We start from the raw sequence: 18,085 nt of genomic DNA on the forward strand, positions 1-18,085 counted from the left end.
CGTTTATGTGACGTAGATGGTCAATAAATTTTGTTGTACAAAAATTGATTGTAGATTTTTTTCTAAAAAGTACAGTTACTCACTTTTTGTGAAATTTTACATTTCTCTTACTAAAGCACTCCATCTTCAGGCCACGAGTGGCCTACCGGGACCATCCGACCGCCGTGTCATCCTCAGTAGAGGATGCGGATAGGAGGGGCGTGGGTTCAGCACACCGCTCTCCCGGTCGTTATGATGGTATTCTTCACCGAAGCCGCTACTATTCGGTCGAGTAGCTCCTCAATTGGCATCACGAGGCTGAGTACACCCCGAAAAAATGGCAACAGCGCATGGCGGCCTGGATGGTCACCCATCCAAGTGCCGACCACGCCCGACAGCGCTTAACTTCGGTGATCTCACGTGAACCGGCACATTTCACATAATGCTATTAGAAATTATCAAAGACAGTAAAATAATAAACAGAAATAGATATATTTATCCTAGCTTATAACTCGATACTAGGAGAGAAAAACAATGATCAAAGGTAGTCTGGAGTTGGGCTAAACATCTACAAGAACGGAACAATGGAAGTAAACTATCAAGATCAAACATTTTAAGCCAAAACAAAAAGGTGCCCTGATAGACAAAGGAAAAGAAACATTCCGTAGGAGACAGTAAATTGCCTAATGTGGAGTGTCAGGAGGCTCGTGACTGACAATCAGTTTTTGACTCTTCCACCATATTTTCAACCAGTATTACAGGCCCATTACTTGTCGAGTGCAGAACTAAGATTCCTCTCTTTGGATGCTTACGGTGTTTCAGCTGGTTTCCCGAGTCACCACGCTGGCTGGCATGCAGAGGCCGCCAGCAGGAGACGATGCGACTGTTGCGCCGCATCGCGGCCACCAACGGCACTACAGTACCTCCGCTCGCCTTGTCTGTGGTTCGGACCTTGGGCAAGAGCAAGACAGACAGGAGGGGATTCCTGAGCCTCTTCTCCAGCCGGAATGTCTTCAAGAATTCTGTGCTGCTGATCATCGCAAGGTAAGTGGCAAAAAAAAAAAAAAAAAAAAAAAAAAAAAAAAAAAAAAAAAAAAAAAAAAAATCTGCTTCCACACTTAAGGATTTCGCTCTGACTTTCCTCTGTTCCTTTTTACCTACGAGGATACAGATCTAGGTTGCCCAGAAAAAGACAGCCTGGCAGATCTGCGGCCTCAATTCGCGGAATTTGTGTAGGACGATGATTTGGTGTCTCGGGATGGTAACTGTGTTATCCCCGCACATCACAGCGTCATGGGATTTGCTGTTAACAACATTAACATTCAAGAGAAATGGCAACCTTCATTGAGTAACCACCAGCCGACAAAACTGTTTGCATTTGGATAACGTTTCGTTAACTATTGTACAGAAAAGTGTTCAGTATTCAAGAGGTTTCATTTTCAATAGACTTCCCTTAGAACCGAAAATACTGAGTTCTAAACTCCAAGTCTTCAAATTCAAGCTCAAATGTTGCCTTGTGGTTCAATCCTTCTATTCTGTAGAGGAGTTCCTCGCTTTAGTTCATTAGTTCAGAACTTTCTTCTTTTACGTGGTATTTATTCATATACTCTCTCATCTTTCTCGCGGTAATTCTTTAGTTTAATCATTTTCTTATCACCCTTCTGTAAACTATGTGGTAACATTGCTCTGGAAAAGGATGCAGAAAATACCGAGTTGAGGATACACACTTTCTGCTAAATCTGACTTTTATTATAGCACAGTGTTATCTACACTTATCTTGGATATTTTTGTTCCACGGTTTTCACTGAGATAATCATATATAGACTACCCAGTCACATTAAATTGACCACCTGTCAAAAGCCTGAATAACCGCCTTGTGCAGCCCGGACTGCTGCGAGACGTCCAGGAGGAGAGTCAATATGTTGTTGTGGTCTTCAGTCCTGAGACTGGTTTGATGCAGCTCTCCATGCTACTCTATCCTGTGCAAGCCTCTTCATCTCCCAGTACCTACTGCAACCTACATCCTTCTGTATCTGTTTAGTGTATTCGTCTCTTGGTCTCCCTCTACGGTTTTTACCCTCCACGCTGCCCTCCAGTACTAAATTGGTGATCCCTTGATGCCTCAGAACATGTCCTACCAACCGATCCCTTCTTCTAGTCAAGTTGTGCCACAAACTTCTCTTCTCCCCAATCCTATTCAATACCTCCTCATTAGTTACGTGATCTACCCATCTAATCTTCAGCATTCTTCTGTAGCACCACATTTCGAATGCTTCTATTCTCTTCTTGTCCAAACTAGTTATCGTCCATGTTTCAATAGAAAAATACCGACAGGGGAGCCATGCCGACTCCAGAACTGTGGCCAGCTGCGCTAGGCTAGTCGGTTGTGGATCCATGGACACACAGATTCTCGATTGGGCTCATATCCGGGGAGTTTGGTGACCAGAGGAGTACGGTAAACTCATCTTTGTTCTCTTCGGACCACGAACGTACATTGGGATCTGTGTGACAAGTTGTATTATCCTGCCAGTGAATGCCATTGTGCCGAGGAAGAACAGACTGTATGTAGTGGAGGACATGGTCCCCAAGCATAGAAGATACACTACTGGCCATTAAAATTGCTACACCAAGAAGAAATGCAGATGATAAACGGGTATTCATTGGACAAATATATTATACTAGAACTGACATGTGACTGCATTTTCACGCAATTTGGGTGCATAGATACTGAGAAATCAGTATGGCCGTAATAAAGGCTTTGATACGCCTGGGCATTGAGTCAGAGCTTGGATGGCGTGTACAGGTACAGCTGCCCATGCAGCTTCAACACGATACTACAGTTCATCAGGAGTAGTGACTGGCGTATTGTGACGAGCCAGTTGCTCGGCCACCATTGACTAGACGTTTTCGATTGGTGAGAGATCTGGAAAATGTGCTGGCCAGGGCAGCAGTCGAACATTTTCTGTATCCAGAAAGGCCCGTACAGGACCTGCAACATGCGGTCGTGAATTATCCTGCTGAAATGTAGGGTTTCGCAGGGATCGAATGAAGGGTAGATCCACGCGTCGTAACACATCTGAAATGTAACGTCCACTGTTCAAAGTGCCGTCAAGCGAACAAGAGGTGACCGAGACGTGTAACCAAATGCACCCCTTACCAACACGCCGGGTGATACGACAGTATGGCGATGACGAATACACGCTTCCAACGTGCGTTCACCGCGATGTCGCCAAACGCGGATGCAACCATCATGATGCTGTAAACAGAACCTGCATTCATCCGAAAAAATTACATTTTGCCATTCGCGCACCCAGGTTCGTCGTTGAGTACACCATCGCAGGCGCTCCTGTCTGTGATGAAGCGTCAAGGGTAACCGCAGCCATGGTCTCCGAACTGATAGTCCATGCTGCTGCAAACGTCGTCGAACTGTTCGTGCAGATGGTTGTTGTCTTGCAAACGTCACCATCTGTTGACTCAGGGATCGAGACGTGGCTGCACGGTCCGTTACAGCCATGTAGATTAGATGCCTGTCATCTCGACTGCTAGTGATACGAGGCCGTTGGGATCCAGCACGGCGTTCCGTATTACCCTCCTGAACCCACCGATTCCATATTCTGCTAACAGCCATTGGATCTCGACCAACGCGAGCAGCAATGTCGCGATACGATAAACCGCAATCGCCATAGGCCACAATCCGACCATTATCAAAGTCGGAAACGTGATGGTACGCATTTCTCCTCCTTACACGAGGCATCACAACAACGTTTCACCAGGCAACGCCGGTCAACTGCTGTTTATGTATGAGAAATCGGTTGGAAACTTTCCTCACGTCAGCGCGTTGTAGGTGTCGCCACCGCCGCCAACCTTGTGTGATTGCTCTGAGAAGCTAATTTTTTGTATATCACAGCATCTTCTTTCTGGCGGTTAAATTTCGCGTCAGTAGCACGTTATCTTCGTAGTGTAGCAATTTTAATGGCCAGTAGTGTATTCATAATGGGGCATTGTGCCTTGCAGAATGACTAGATCACCCAGAGAATCCTCTCTGACTTGTATTCTTCCTACAATAGTCGCACGGTGTTTGCTTTCAGACGTTGCAGGTCGTACGCTTCAACGGCCATCTGTCCGATGGACCATAAGACGTAATTCATCCTGGCCACCAGGAGACACTGTTGGTAGCCTCTTGCTTCTACGGGCGGTCAGGTGCTCAGCGGTTGCTCGTCCCCGCAGCCGTCGTCCACCCATGTCATCTATGCCCCGTGGGCAACTACAGTCGACTTGGAGCTGCTTTTGGACAGCGCCATTTTGCTAAGATCGGTATACTCTAACCACGGCGAGAAGCGAACAGTTCACAGACTTAGCCGTTTCGGAAACGCTTCCGCACTTGTCCCGAAAGCTAATGATCATACCCTTTGTAACACCAGGTAAACCGCTCCGTTTCCGCGTTACGCCAATGACTGCACTGTTTTCCGCGTCCCCTTTACAGCGCTGTATACCCTTCACTACTAGTGCTGCCGACCGCGTATATATGTCACATTCTCACATGTTATGATGCACAATTTTCCTTATATTTTTGACGTCTTTCCTACATTTGCATATTCCGTAAAACAATCTTTCAGAAAAATTTTTACTAGCTTCTGTCCTCCCTGAATATACAGCAGTAATACCTTTATAATCCTCCATTCATTTCTTAACACCAATCTTGTAACTTCCATTGTGATGGAGTGTGCTGAGGATATCAGCTAGTAAGAACTTCATGGTGGATAACAGCTACGCTTAACTCGTCTCTTTTCATTTCGTTTCGTTTATCGACCGTGTTGTATTTATTATTTTCTGTTTTACATGTTACCCAATACAAAGCAAAATTGCTCGATCTTGAGGAACCAGGATGCAGGAAATTATGTACATCAGCAGCTTACGTTAACTGGTCAAAACTATGTGGAAAGTGCACAGAAATGAGAAGTTATTGAACGAGCATTTTGCTTGTCAAGTTAGAGAATCTCAGTAATAAACAACTAGTACTCCTGTTATATGTGTAATCCATTCATGTATCAATAAGTCCAAATATGTTAGAACTTGTTGATGTGTGGATACATAAAGTAAATGTAAATGGCCCAGTACAAATATCCTGTAACATGCTTATCACACTCCTCATTCATCAGGTTCTCATTTCAGACCAGTCTCCACGTGCTCTCCACCAGACAGTATACATTGGGAATGTACATCGATTACTGCATTTTTTTCCCTGAAGATAAAGCCATTTGGCTTTGAATTAGGTAACATGTGAAATTGAAATGACAAATACAGTTGAGTGAACAAAAAATAAAATGAAAAAATGTGGATAAAAATATTCATTTACTTCGTTGAAAAACAATCATGTGAGAAACATTTCTTTTTTGGTGCAATGTACACTATCTGATTAAAAGTATCTGGACATCTATTAGTGGACATTAATATGGGCTGTGCCCACCCTTCGCCTTTATAACCGCTTGAACTATGTGGTAAACACTTTCAATGAGGCGTCTGAATGTCTGTTGTGAGCGTACAAGCTGTGGAGCGAGATTGGAGCGACAGTTTTCCGCTGCAGAGCTGGCGGTGCTACGGGTTCGTGGAGAGCAACTAGCGGCCTTGGAAAAACCAGAGCGGAAGCTTGGTAGGGAAGCGTATGGCCGTGTTGAAGCGCTTGGAGGAGTTTATTTGCCAGAGAAAAATTGATAAAAACAGAACTAAGAGTGACACGATGTGCGAGTCGGCACTCATGGACAGAAAAATATGTAAAGCTTAATTATCTACACGCGCCACAAAAAATATATAATAGATTAAAAGTTATACTCTTAAAATTGTAAATTTATGAAAGTTTAAAAACTAATATTTCGGCAATGCTTTGGACGATTAATATAAACGAAGTGTCTACGGATGCGCCTAGTAGAGATGCATCGAGCAATCACAGCCGATTTAGCAGAGTATGTACCATTTTTGAATGAGAGGTCGGAATATGGGAGTCAACTGAGAGACTGGTAATAAATAAATTTAAAGAGACTAATCTAACGGCAGCATTCTAAAGTTTAAAGAGGTAGGTGAGTAATTAAGTATGTATTTTATTTGTTCATTTATGTTCAGTATCAAAAAGTGGGAAAAGCAAAATCACACCACAAGAACGTTAATTGTGAAAAAACGGTGGCAGATACAAAAACTGGACTTTAAATTGTTATTGCCCAGAAAATTTCCATATTTTTCAATGTATCATATGTGTTTAGTTTTAGAATACTCGCAATTTTTTTGTCAAACATTGTTTTGAGATATGCAGTCGTTTCGAAGGTGTATAGGGCGGCCATCTTTGCGGAGTGGAGTAGGAGCGACGCTAAGAGCCGAATTGCTGCCCATCTGGGGATAATAGTGGGTTGGTAGCCACGATCGGGGACAAGTATGTATGTAGCGACGTTCGACAACGATCAAGTTGAGCTCAATATAGTGGGTCAGGACGGGAGACAACAGTGTATTTTGTGAATTGTGAGCATACTGTCGAGTGCCGTGATCACGATATATGAATTTTGTAGTGAAGTGTTGTAGCATCAGTTATTAACGGCCGCCCTTACGTAAAAGCCCCTCAGACTGCATTTTAAGTGTTTAATCAATATACTGAACAATATTCCTGGAAAAATAGAAATAAACTGCTTGTTCAAATTATAAACCAACTTGAGTGACACAATATTTTTAAATTTCACCGCAATAGCTGCCTGCTTTGCATTTTTAATATTTTATTTCAGCTTGAAAATTGAGTTTACGACAGGTGTGAGCTGGCACCCTATGACGAAAAACGTAGCCAAACATTGAGACCAGCTACATCTCTGGGCCGCTCAATTAAGCTGATTGTTGAGTGTAACAAATATATATATATATATATATATATATTCGTGCCATACAACGTGGGGGCTTGATCTACGAGGGTCACTCCAAAAGAAATGCACACTATTTCTTTTTAAACCCATCTTTTATTCTACATGTTTGAAAGTTTTACAGTTTGTAGATACATCCTTTAGGAAGAATATTTTAATTTCTCCACATAATTTCCATCACTCTCAACTGCCTAACGCCATTGTGGAACCAGCGCCTGCATACCCGCACGGTAAAATTCTGGACCAACCTGTTGGAGCCGATGTTTGGCAGCGTGCACAAGGGAGTCATCATGTTAAAAACCTTGTTCCACGAAGAGAGTCTTTCAGTTTCCAAAAATGGTCCAAATGGCTCTGAGCACTATGGGACCTAACATCTGAGATCATCAGTCCCCTAGAACTTAGAACTATTTAAATCTAACTAACCTAAGGACATCACACACATCCATGCCCGAGGCAGGATTCGAACCTGCGATCGGAGCGGTCGCGCGGTTCCAGACTGAAGCGCCTAGAACCGCTCGGCCACACTGACCGACCTTTCAGTTTCCCAATGAATGATAGTCACATGGAGCCAGGTCAGGACTGTAAGGAGGGTGTTTCAGTGTTGTCTATCCGAGTTTTGTGATCGCTTCCATGGTTTTTTGACTGACATGTGACCGTGCATTGTGGTGCAACAGCAAAACATCCTGTTTTTGCCGATGTGGTCGAATACGACTCAGTCGAGCTTGAAGTTTCTTCAGTGTCGTCACATATGCATCGGAATCTATCGTGGTTCCATTTGGCATGATGTCCACAAGCAAGAGTCCTTCGGAATAACTTTTCCAGCAAAAGGTGTGGTTTTGAATTTTTTTTTTTTTTTCCTTGGGTGAATTTGCATGATCCCACTCCATTGATTGCCTCTTCGTCTCTTGTGAAAAATGATGGAGCCATGTTTCATCACCTGTCACAATTCTCATACTGTTCCAGAAGTTCACTGCATACCGTTTTTCTTGTTTCTTTGTGATCCACTGTCAACATCCTAGGAACCCACCTGGCATAAACCGTTTTTTAACGCCAACACTTTCAGTATTCTGCAAACACTTCCTTCCCCTATCCCAACGTAGCGTGACAATTCATTCACTGTGATGCGTCTGTCAGCAGTCACCAATTCGTTAACTCTCTGCACATTGTTTGGAGTGTGTGCAGAATGAAGCCTGCCGTTGCGAGGACAATCCTCAATATTGCCGTGCCCGCTTTCATCACGCAACCTGCTTTCCCACCGACTAACTGTACTGCGATCGACAGCAGCATCTCCATAGACCTTTTTCAACCTCTTGTGGATGTTTCCCATTGTCTCGTTTTCACAGCACAGGAATTCTATGACAGCACGTTGCTTCTGACGAACGTCAAATGTAGCAGCCATCTTGAAGACATGCTTTGACGGCGCCACTCACGGGAACAGGTTGAACAGAGTTTGAGAACCAGCGGGAAGGATGTATCTACACACTGTAAAACTTTCACACATGAAGAATGAAAACTGCATTTTTACAAAAATAGTGTGCATTTCTTTTGGAGTGACCCTCGTAATTATTCAATCTACAGTGCGCAGTGCCCAGTACCGTCGTACTATGTAGGAATGGCAGCCCATTCTGCCTGAAGATGCGTAACCATAGAAGGTAGTGATGGTGGACGCTGCGGTCTGGATCGAAGTCGAGGTTGTAATTCATAGCAAATGTGTTCCATTGAATTCCGGCCAGAGCTGATGGTCGACCAGTCCATTTCAGGAATGTTATCATGCATGAACCATTGCCTCATAGATGCTGACTTGTGTATTGTCATCTGTATATGAAAAATCATCGACTCCTAACTTATCCTCTGCTGTATACTGTACAGAATCCTCTAAAATGAGTTCATATCCTTCCACATTTAAAGTTTTCTTAACCAGACTACGAGTTCCACATCCAAATAAGTAAACACAGACCCATACCATAACACCACCTCCTTCATATTTGACTGTTGGCGCTACACATAATGGCAGGTAACGTTTTCTAGGCATTCGCCAAATGCGTAACCTTCCATGGACTGCCACAGGTTAGAGCGTGACTCATAACTCCAAATAACTCGATTCCAGTCCTCCATTGTCCAGTGGTGTCGATCTTTACAGCACCTCAAGCGTCGCTTAGCATTGGCTACACAATACTCCGTTCTTTTTAACTCCCTACATACAGTCATTGCCTTTGCTGCAGTCTTAATAGCACTTTGGAACTCACAAGTGTTTCCTTCCGCTGATTTCGTGCGCTTTTTTACAGCCACCTTCCGCAAATCTCGATGGTCCCTAGCCGTCAGTACATGAATATGTCTAACTGTGGTTATTCCTTCGCGTTTCAACTTCACAATCACACCACTAACAGTTGACTTGGGCAGCTTTAGAAAGGTTGAAATTTCTCTGATGGATTTGTTACTCGGGTGACATTCGATGACTAGTACACGCCGGAAGTCAGTGTGTTCTCCTGATCGACTCATTCTGCTGCTACTCTTTTTCTCTTCCGACAACACGATACACCCTGCCTCCTTTTTGCTGGGAGGCCCTCCTCTCGTAACGTATAGTGATAGATTCCGCATAACATAGAGAAATCCGGTTACGTTTGATCAGATCGTGTATGTAGCATTTTTGCTTTGAAGCATGCCTGCTTTCAAGCATCTGATGCTGCTGCATCGAATTAAATTGTTTCGCGGAACTTTTGCCCCGATATGCTATTTTTCTGTATTCTGACTTTTGGTATTAATCACCAACGCTTCATTTCATAATCATCTGATGATTCGTCTTTGAGACTTTCATTCTCCACATTTCTTATTTCCTCCATTTATTGTTAAGCAAAATTAGGAAAACAATTGAAGTATTGGGTCAATGGTTAATATCTGCAGATTTCTGTTACCGGAACCGGCTTGTTTATTTTCTTCTGCTGTACTTTCAAATGCCCTCCTTGCTTAGTACGTCTTGCGAGTGCACATTAATGAAGAGACAGCATAATGTTATTAATATTATTCCATGTGGCCAGGTGATGGGTCAAAATCGGAATGGTTGCGTGCATATAATAACTATTATTGGCTTCGCCCATAGGTCCACAAGTATGAAACTCCCTGACAGATTAAACCTGTGTGTGGCACCTAGATTCGAACTTGGAACCTTTCCCTTTCGCAGGCAAGCGCTCTAGCGACTGAGCTACCCGAGCACAACTCACGATTCATCCACACAGCTTTACTTCCGCCAGTACCTCTTCTCCTACCTTCCAGACTTGACAGAAGCACTCCTGCGAACCTTCCAGAACTAGCTGGCTTAGCAACAGCCTAGGGAATGTTTCCAGAATGAGATTTTCACTCTGCAGCGGAGTGTGCGCTGGTACGAAACTTCCTCGCAGATTAAAACTGCGTACCAGACCGAGATTAGAATTCGGGACCTTTGTCTTTAGCGGGCAACTGCTCTACCGACACAGCTACCCACATACGACTGAAGACCCGTCATCGCAGCTTTACTTCCGGCAGTACCTCTTCTCCTCAGGTCCCACCATCGCCTATCAACAGTCTACGAGTAGTGTACGGCCGTGATGAGTTGGTTTTCTCTTTTCTTATCTGCGATCCAGAAACATAACACATTAACATCGGAAAAAGAAAACACACATTACCCGACTTAAAGAATTTAGAAACGTTCCTTTCAGTAGTCATATGTTACGTTCAGCATCAGGAAGGCTAACGAGCTGTTATCAGAACTGTCTGAAGATATAAGGATCATCTTACAAGTCAGTGGTGTTGTACTACCCGAGAAGTAACTCATGTTGCTTTTATATTTCAAAAACAACCGTCTTATTTTATAGATCAAGTCTGTCAATGGTTTCATTGTTTTTAAAGTACTTATAACATTCCTTAACAAATAACGTGGAAGAGTTTAGTGTTTTAGATATTTGTGAGAGCAATACTTTTTTTAAAAATAAGTGTACACAATTTTAATTCAATGTGAAGCGAGGTTACACATTTTTAATTAAGTGACTGCTCACATTTTCATAAAAGTGTAATAGAACCTGTAACTGATAGTTTTCTCCAATTTCTTAATGTCAAAATATTTCTTCAAGTTTTAACAGAATAGCATCTTAGATATAGATAAGCAAAGCCTAAGAAAAGATAATTGATTTACTTTACCTCAGTTTTATTTTAGTTTCATACATGGACGTTCAAAAACTCTTATCAAACTCAAACAATACACTTTAATAATACACTCAAATAATACACTTTAATTGTCTCTTTCCTTAACCATTCACCGTCATCGTAGTGTGGTGTCACCGCCAGACACCTCACTTGCTAGGTGGTAGCCTTTAAATCGGCCGCGGTCCGTTAGTATACGTCTGACCCGCGTGTCGCCACTATCAGTGATTGCAGACCGACCGCCGCCACATGGCAGGTTTAGAGAGAATTCCTAGCACTCGCCCCAGTTGTACAACCGACTTTGCTAGCGATGGTTCACTGACAAAATACGCTCTCATTTGCCGAGACGATAGTGAGCATAGCCTTCAGCTACGTCATTTGCTACGACCTAGCAAGGCGCCAGTACCAGTTACTATTGATAGGGTAATCATGTACCGTCAAGAGCGACGCTCATCATTAATGGATTAAAGTTAAGTATTCCACCAGCTACGTCCGTTTTTCTAAAGTCTAAATTCCTTGTCCTGTTCCAGACCTCACGCCAGCCTGCGTGAGCTAAAACGCGTGCCTTTCGGCTTCCTCTAGTAACCCGGTGTTGGCTCTCCCAACCACAACACGTAGCATTAAGGTTTACACTCGTTATTCATTGTTGCCTAACTAACTTTCAATTTCACTGAAAGTCTATAGTTACACCGTTTCTCTATGATGTAGTTATGCGTCTGGTCACAGAAATAATCGAGTTCGAAAAATATCTCTATATTAGCACCTAATTTTTGTAATTTTGTGACAACTGTGATTGTAGTATGGCTTTATATTCATACATCTATGGTTCACCATCTGTTGAAAGGTTGGGTATCTACGAAAAGCAACAATAGTAGTTTTCTATTAATAAAAGTGGGTGTAACAGTTACTACACTATTTTTATGTATCACAACTTTTTGTTGCTGCTTGTTGGTTATCATTACTGCTTTATTTCTATTTTAACCCGCGCGGGATTAGCCGAGCGGTCTAGGGCGCTGCAGTCATGGATTGTGCGACTGATCCTGGCGGAGGTTCGAGTCCTCCCTCCGGCATAGGTGTGTGTGTTTGTCCTTAGGATAATTTAGGTTAAGTAGTGTGTAAGCTTAGGGACTGATCACCTTAGCACTTAAGTCCCATAAGATTTCACACACATTTGAACGTTTTGTTCTATTTTAACTGTGACTGGAATAAAAAATGAGGTCTTCGGTAGTTGAGTCTGTCTAAGAGAATATATCATTATTAATTATTTCTATTAAAAATGAGTTTACTAAAAATCCTTATAAACTATTTTACTGATTTGTTGTAATGGAACAATTGGATCTGATTTGTAAGTTTTTAAGACCATTTTAAGGATCATAATCGAATCAATGATTTTTATTTCTTTAATCATTTTTAAATACAGTTGTAATCATCACAAATTAATATTTTTTATGTATAGTCTCCCAGAAATTTTCATTTATCTGAAAAACGACTTCGCGATTCTCGAATTCTTTGGATTGAAAGTGTGTATGCTGAATTCGTTTGCCGGCCGGAGTGGCCGAGCGGTTCTAGGCGCTTCAGTCTGGAACCGTGCGACCGCTACGGTCGAAGGTTCGAATCGTATGGATGTGTGTGATGTCCTTAGGTTAGCTAGGTTTAAGTAGTTCTAAGTTCTGGGGGACTGATGACCTCAGATGTTAAGTCCCATAGTGCTCAGAGCCATTTGAACAATTTTTGAATTCGTTTAAAGGATCCTTTCTATAATGGCAAGTATTTTCGACGCACTGGTGAAATGCTCATTCTGATCCGTCCCATCAGGTCGGTGTACCTGCTCACCATGTTCTCTCCAGTGCTGGCTGTGAGCAGTCTGAGCGTGAACCCATTCCTGACAGTGGCCGCGCAGGGTGGCGCGCAGTTCGTCTCCTACTGTGTGGCGAACTTCTGCGCATCCCGCATCGGTCGACGATGGTCTGGTGTAGCCGCTCCATTACTGGCGGCAATTGCAAGTGGAGTCATCTTCTGTATGCTAACTGGTAAGGTGCCAAAGTGTCACTACAAAATCTATCAATGCCGTTCTAGTCTCACCGTTATTCATAACTTTTACTTTTTCTACACTTTAGAGCCAAAGAAAAGTGGTACACCTGCCTAATACCGTGTAGGGCACGCAAAAGTGCCGATACACGACGTCACATGGGTTCGTCTGTAGTAGTGCTGGAGGGAACTGACACCATCAATCCTGCATTGCTGTCCATAAATCCGTAAAAGCGCGAGGGGGTGGAGATCTCTTCTGAACAGCACGTTGCAAGGCATCCCACACATGCTCAGTAATGTTCATGTCTGGGGAGTTTGGTGGCCAGCGGAAGTGTTTAAACTCAGAAGAGTGTTCCTCAAATCACTCTGTGGCAATTCTGGACGTGTGGGGTGTCGCATTTTCCTGCTGGAATTGCCGAAGTCCGTCGGAATGCACAATGGACATGAATGGATGTAGGCGATCAGACATGATGCTTACGTATATGTCACCTGTCAGAGTCGTGTCTAGACGTAGCAGGGGTCCCATATCACTCTAACTGCACACACCCCACACCATTACAGAGCCTCCACCAGCTTGAACAGTCACCTGGTGACATGTAGGGTCCATGGATTCACGAGGTTTTCTCCGTACCCGTACATGTCCATCCGCTCGATGCAGTTCGAAAGCAGACTTGTCCGACTAGGCAGCATGTTTCCAGTCATCAACAAACCAATGTCCGTGTTGACGGGCCTAGGTGAATCAAAAAGCTTTATGTCGCGCAGTCATCAAGGGTACACAGGTGGGTCTTCGGCTCCGAAATTCCACACCGATGATGTTTCGTTGAATGGTTCGCACGCGGACACTTGTTGATGGCCCAGCTTTGAAATAGCAGCAGTTTGCGGAAGGGTTGCACTTCTGTCTGAAAATTTGTTCTGGGTTTCCACACACAAGAGTTTTCAAAAGCCCCCGCAAATATAAGCCCAGTCGGTTTAGATCGATAGAAATTGAAGACCAGGCAACTAGTCCAACTCTACCTACCGATCTGCCAGCAAAGTCTTCTCTAGAAGCCAACAGACATTAACAATAAAATGATGGGGTTCTCCATCATGCATGAATTACATGTATTGTCGCACAGCTGTTCTGTTAACAGATCAAATAGAACATTCCTTACGAAATTATGATAACTTTGTCCGTTGAGCCTCGGAGGAAGAAAGTAGGGCCCTACCAAATACTTCCTTCCGTTTGTTTACAATTTTGATGATGGATCAAGCTGTTTGATTTAAGTACTGCAGTAAGTTTTTTTCTTTTATGAGGCTTTATAAAGTACTTAAGAAAACTTTACATCAATATTTTTATTTCTGGTGGTCAAAGTTTCACAGTGGTTTTTGTGGTGTCACCGCCAGACACCACACTTGCTAGGTGGTAGCTTAAATCGGCCGCGGTCCATTTAGTACATGTCGGACCCGCGTGTCGCCACTGTGTGATCGCAGACCGTGCGCCACCACAAGGCAGGTCTCGAGATACGGACGAGCACTCGCCCCAGTTGTACGGACGACATTGCTAGCGACTACACGGACGAAGCATCACTCATTAGCCGAGCAGATAGTTAGCATGCATTGCTCATTAGCCGAGCAGACAGTTAGAATAGCCTTCAGCTAAGTCCATGGCTACGACCTAGCAAGGCGCCAATTGTAACAGTGCATGTATCTTACGAGTCTCATTTGTATAGTCAAGAGAGATGTATCACAAGGAGTGATTAAAAGTTAAGTATATTCCCGAAGCTACGTATTTTCTTTATAGCAGTCATAACGTATCTTGTTCCAGAATTCACGCCCGTCTGCGTTAGATAGCGTGCCTATCGGCCCCCTCAAAATAACACTGTGTCGGCACTTCTGTCGACACATCATTGGCGACGAGGCAACGGAAAGGGTGTTGTTCTTTCTAATTGCTTACATTTACTTGTGTCATGGCTTCGCCAGATGTACTGTCCGAATTTTATCGCTTGCAGAATCAGCAGACGCAAGCGTTATTGGATGCCCTTGGACAGCTCGTCCAGGGTCAACGTGCCATTCAAACCGATGCGGCAGCCGCCGCTTCACCGCTACCGCAGCCACAACTCGCAGTTGCACCGCCTTTTAGGCACTACGACCCGGCGCACGAATCTTGGACCGAGTGGTCCCGCCAGTTTGGATTTCATCTCGCCGCCTACAGAATTCAAGGTAATGAGCGGCAGCCGTTTTTGTTTTCGTGTGTAGGTGTGTCCACCTACCGTGTGATAGCGAAATTGTTTCCCCGACGCGACGTAGCAACTCTGTCCTACGAAGAAATTTTGTCGGCATTGGACGCCTATTTCAAAGAAACAGTTAATGTAGTTGCAAAGAGGTACACTTTCTTTCGTACAAAACGTACGGCCGGTCAGACTAATAGGGAGTGGGTTGCAACATTGCAAGGCCTTACAAGGGATTGTGCGTTTGAATGTGCCTGTGGCCTTCCTCATTCAGATACAATGGTACCTGATGCAATTGCGCAGAACGTTTCTGATGTTCGCATACGGGAGCAGATTTTGAAACTAGTTAATCCCTCCCTTCAACAAGTGATAGACATATTGGATAGACAAGACACACTTGACTGTGCTCAGGAATCTTTTGCACCTTCGCCAGCAGTGTGTCGCATTAACCGGCCCGCCGGGCGCGCTGCAAGTAACTGTAAACAGCCTTCGCGCACGTCCGCACAACCAGGTGTGCCGCGCCAGCACACAAATGCAGTGAAATCATGCCCGCGGTGTGCAACTAGACATTCGCGTGACAATTGCCCGTCACGCCAAGCTATTTGCTTTTTCTGTAATAAGAAAGGACATGTTCAAAGTGTTTGCCAGAAAAAGCTCAGATCAGACACTCTTAATCATTCCAGGCCCTTTGCTTCGCGCCGGAATCGAACCAAGGACGCTCAGACTCGTGAACCTTCGCCCATGGACATTCATGTAGTTAATTCCGCTTCGTCCAGTGCCACTTTCTCTAACAGTGACTGTGTTCGTCCCACAAATACTGTGCGTCGACGTCGCCGGAAATCACGTCAATTAGCAAGTGATGCTGTACCTGTATCAGTTCAAATTGCACGAGACAGTCGCTCTTGTCGTCCGCAGGACAACAAACTTTTTGTAGATTTGGACTTTAATGGCAAGGTCATACCATTACAGCTCGATACCGGAGCTGCAGTTTCATTGCTCAATCACGACACGTACAAACAACTGGGCAAACCTCCGTTGCGTGCAGCAAATGTTCAGTTAAAAAGTTATTCAGGACAGCAGATCCCTGTGTTAGGACAGTGCACTCTTCTTGCAACATAGAAGGGACAAACAAAACTTGTGTCATTTTACGTTCTTCGTTCTTCTACTGCAGTGAACTTGTTTGGTTTAGATTTATTTCAGTTGTTTAACATGTCTATAGCAAATCAGGTCCTATCAGTGAATCAGACTGTGCCTTCAGACAGTGTTTCTCGTTTGTGTGAAGAATTTGCAGACATTTTTGCACCGGGCCTTGGTTGCGCTAAAAACTATGAAGCACATTTGGAACTGAAAGTAAACGCGCAACCGAAATTTTTCCGAGCGCGCAATGTTCCCCACGCATTGCGTGATGAGGTCGCAAGAACATTAAACGATTTAGAATCACAAGGTGTAATTGAACGCGTGCAAGCGTCTCTCTGGGCCTCACCCTTAGTAATTTTGCCAAAACCTTCCGGAAAACTGACTTTGTGTGGACTTCAAGGCAACAGTGAATCCACAACTAGTGACTGCAACTTTTCCCTTACCCCGCCCGGAAGATCTTTTTGATAAACTGTGCCCGGGTAAATACTTTTCCAAGTTGGACCTAGCAGATGCGTACTTGCAAATCCCAGTGGACGCCGAATCCCAGCGCGTCTTGGTGGTTAACACGCATCTTGGTTTGTACCGCTTCAAAAGACTGCCATTCGGGTGTGCATCCGCCCCTGCATTGTTTCAGCAATATTTACAAACTATTTGTGCGTCGGTCCCTACTGCTGCGAACTATCTGGACGATATTGTGATCTCCGGAAAGACGGCAGACGAGCATTTAGCACACCTCCGAACGTTAGTTATTTCAGGTATTGCGCCAACATGGTCTTCGCTTGCGGAAGGACAAATGTGTGTTTTTTGCTCGTGACTTACCGTACCTGGGCCATGTCATCAATGCCCAAGGCATACATCCGAGTCCAGAGCACCTCCGTGCCATACAAGATTTGCCTTCACCACAAAATGTGAAACAGCTACAGAGTGTGTTGGGTAAAATTAACTATTATCATCGCTTTCTGCGCAATGCCTCTTCCATTTCAGCTCCGCTTCATAGCTTACGCCGTAAGGGTGTTCCGTTCGTCTGGACGACGGAATGCGAACGCGGCTTTTAGCCAGTTGAAATCGGCGTTGCTTTCAAATACTTGCCTTACGCCATTCGATCCCCAGAAACCCCTTTTGTTGATGGTAGATGCATCGGATTTCGGGATCGGTGCTGTGCTTGCGATGTATTTGGTTTTGGGGGCCTCTGGTGAGGTGCGTCAGCATCTCAATCAGCTGCGCCTCTGCCGTCGCACGGGTTCTGCCGCTCCCCGTCTGCTTTCAGCGACGGTGCCGTCCGGTCAGCGCCCTGGGGACCCATCTACTGGCTCGGCTCATCCCCAGGTGTTACCGACGATGCCTTCCATTTTGCCCCATAGCGATGCGCCGCCGCAGCCGCCGCTGCCGCCGCCGCCTGTCCTCCACCCGGCGCCGCCCGCATTCAACGCTTCGCTACAGCCGCCGAGCGCCTCCCTGGGTCACGCGCCGCCGATCGCTTCCCGTGACCAGCTGTCCTCCGCCATGGAACTCTTGCCCGCTCCGGACCACATGGCGTCTTCGCGCGTCGGGTACCCCGACGCAATGGAGATCGACCCTTCGGCCCCTCCTGTATCTTTACGGGCGCATACACCGCATGTTGACGTGCACCCTGGACTAGGTTTTCAGGCGTTTCCTAGCTCCCCTCGG

At 44.7% G+C, this 18,085-nt stretch overlaps 1 protein-coding gene across 1 annotated transcript in view; it reads left to right on the forward strand.

The window, feature by feature from the left end:
- Nucleotides 1-18,085, forward strand: part of LOC126474625 (solute carrier family 22 member 7-like) — a 146,242-nt gene that overhangs the window by 97,693 nt on the left and 30,464 nt on the right. Inside the window, exons 4-5 of the mRNA XM_050102104.1 lie at nt 802-1,023; nt 12,861-13,075. Coding sequence (XP_049958061.1) covers nt 802-1,023; nt 12,861-13,075 — 437 coding nt within the window. The remainder of the gene's footprint in view (nt 1-801; nt 1,024-12,860; nt 13,076-18,085) is intronic.

This window comes from Schistocerca serialis, chromosome 4, assembly GCF_023864345.2.
Source record: "Schistocerca serialis cubense isolate TAMUIC-IGC-003099 chromosome 4, iqSchSeri2.2, whole genome shotgun sequence".
Lineage (NCBI taxonomy): Eukaryota > Metazoa > Arthropoda > Insecta > Orthoptera > Acrididae > Schistocerca > Schistocerca serialis.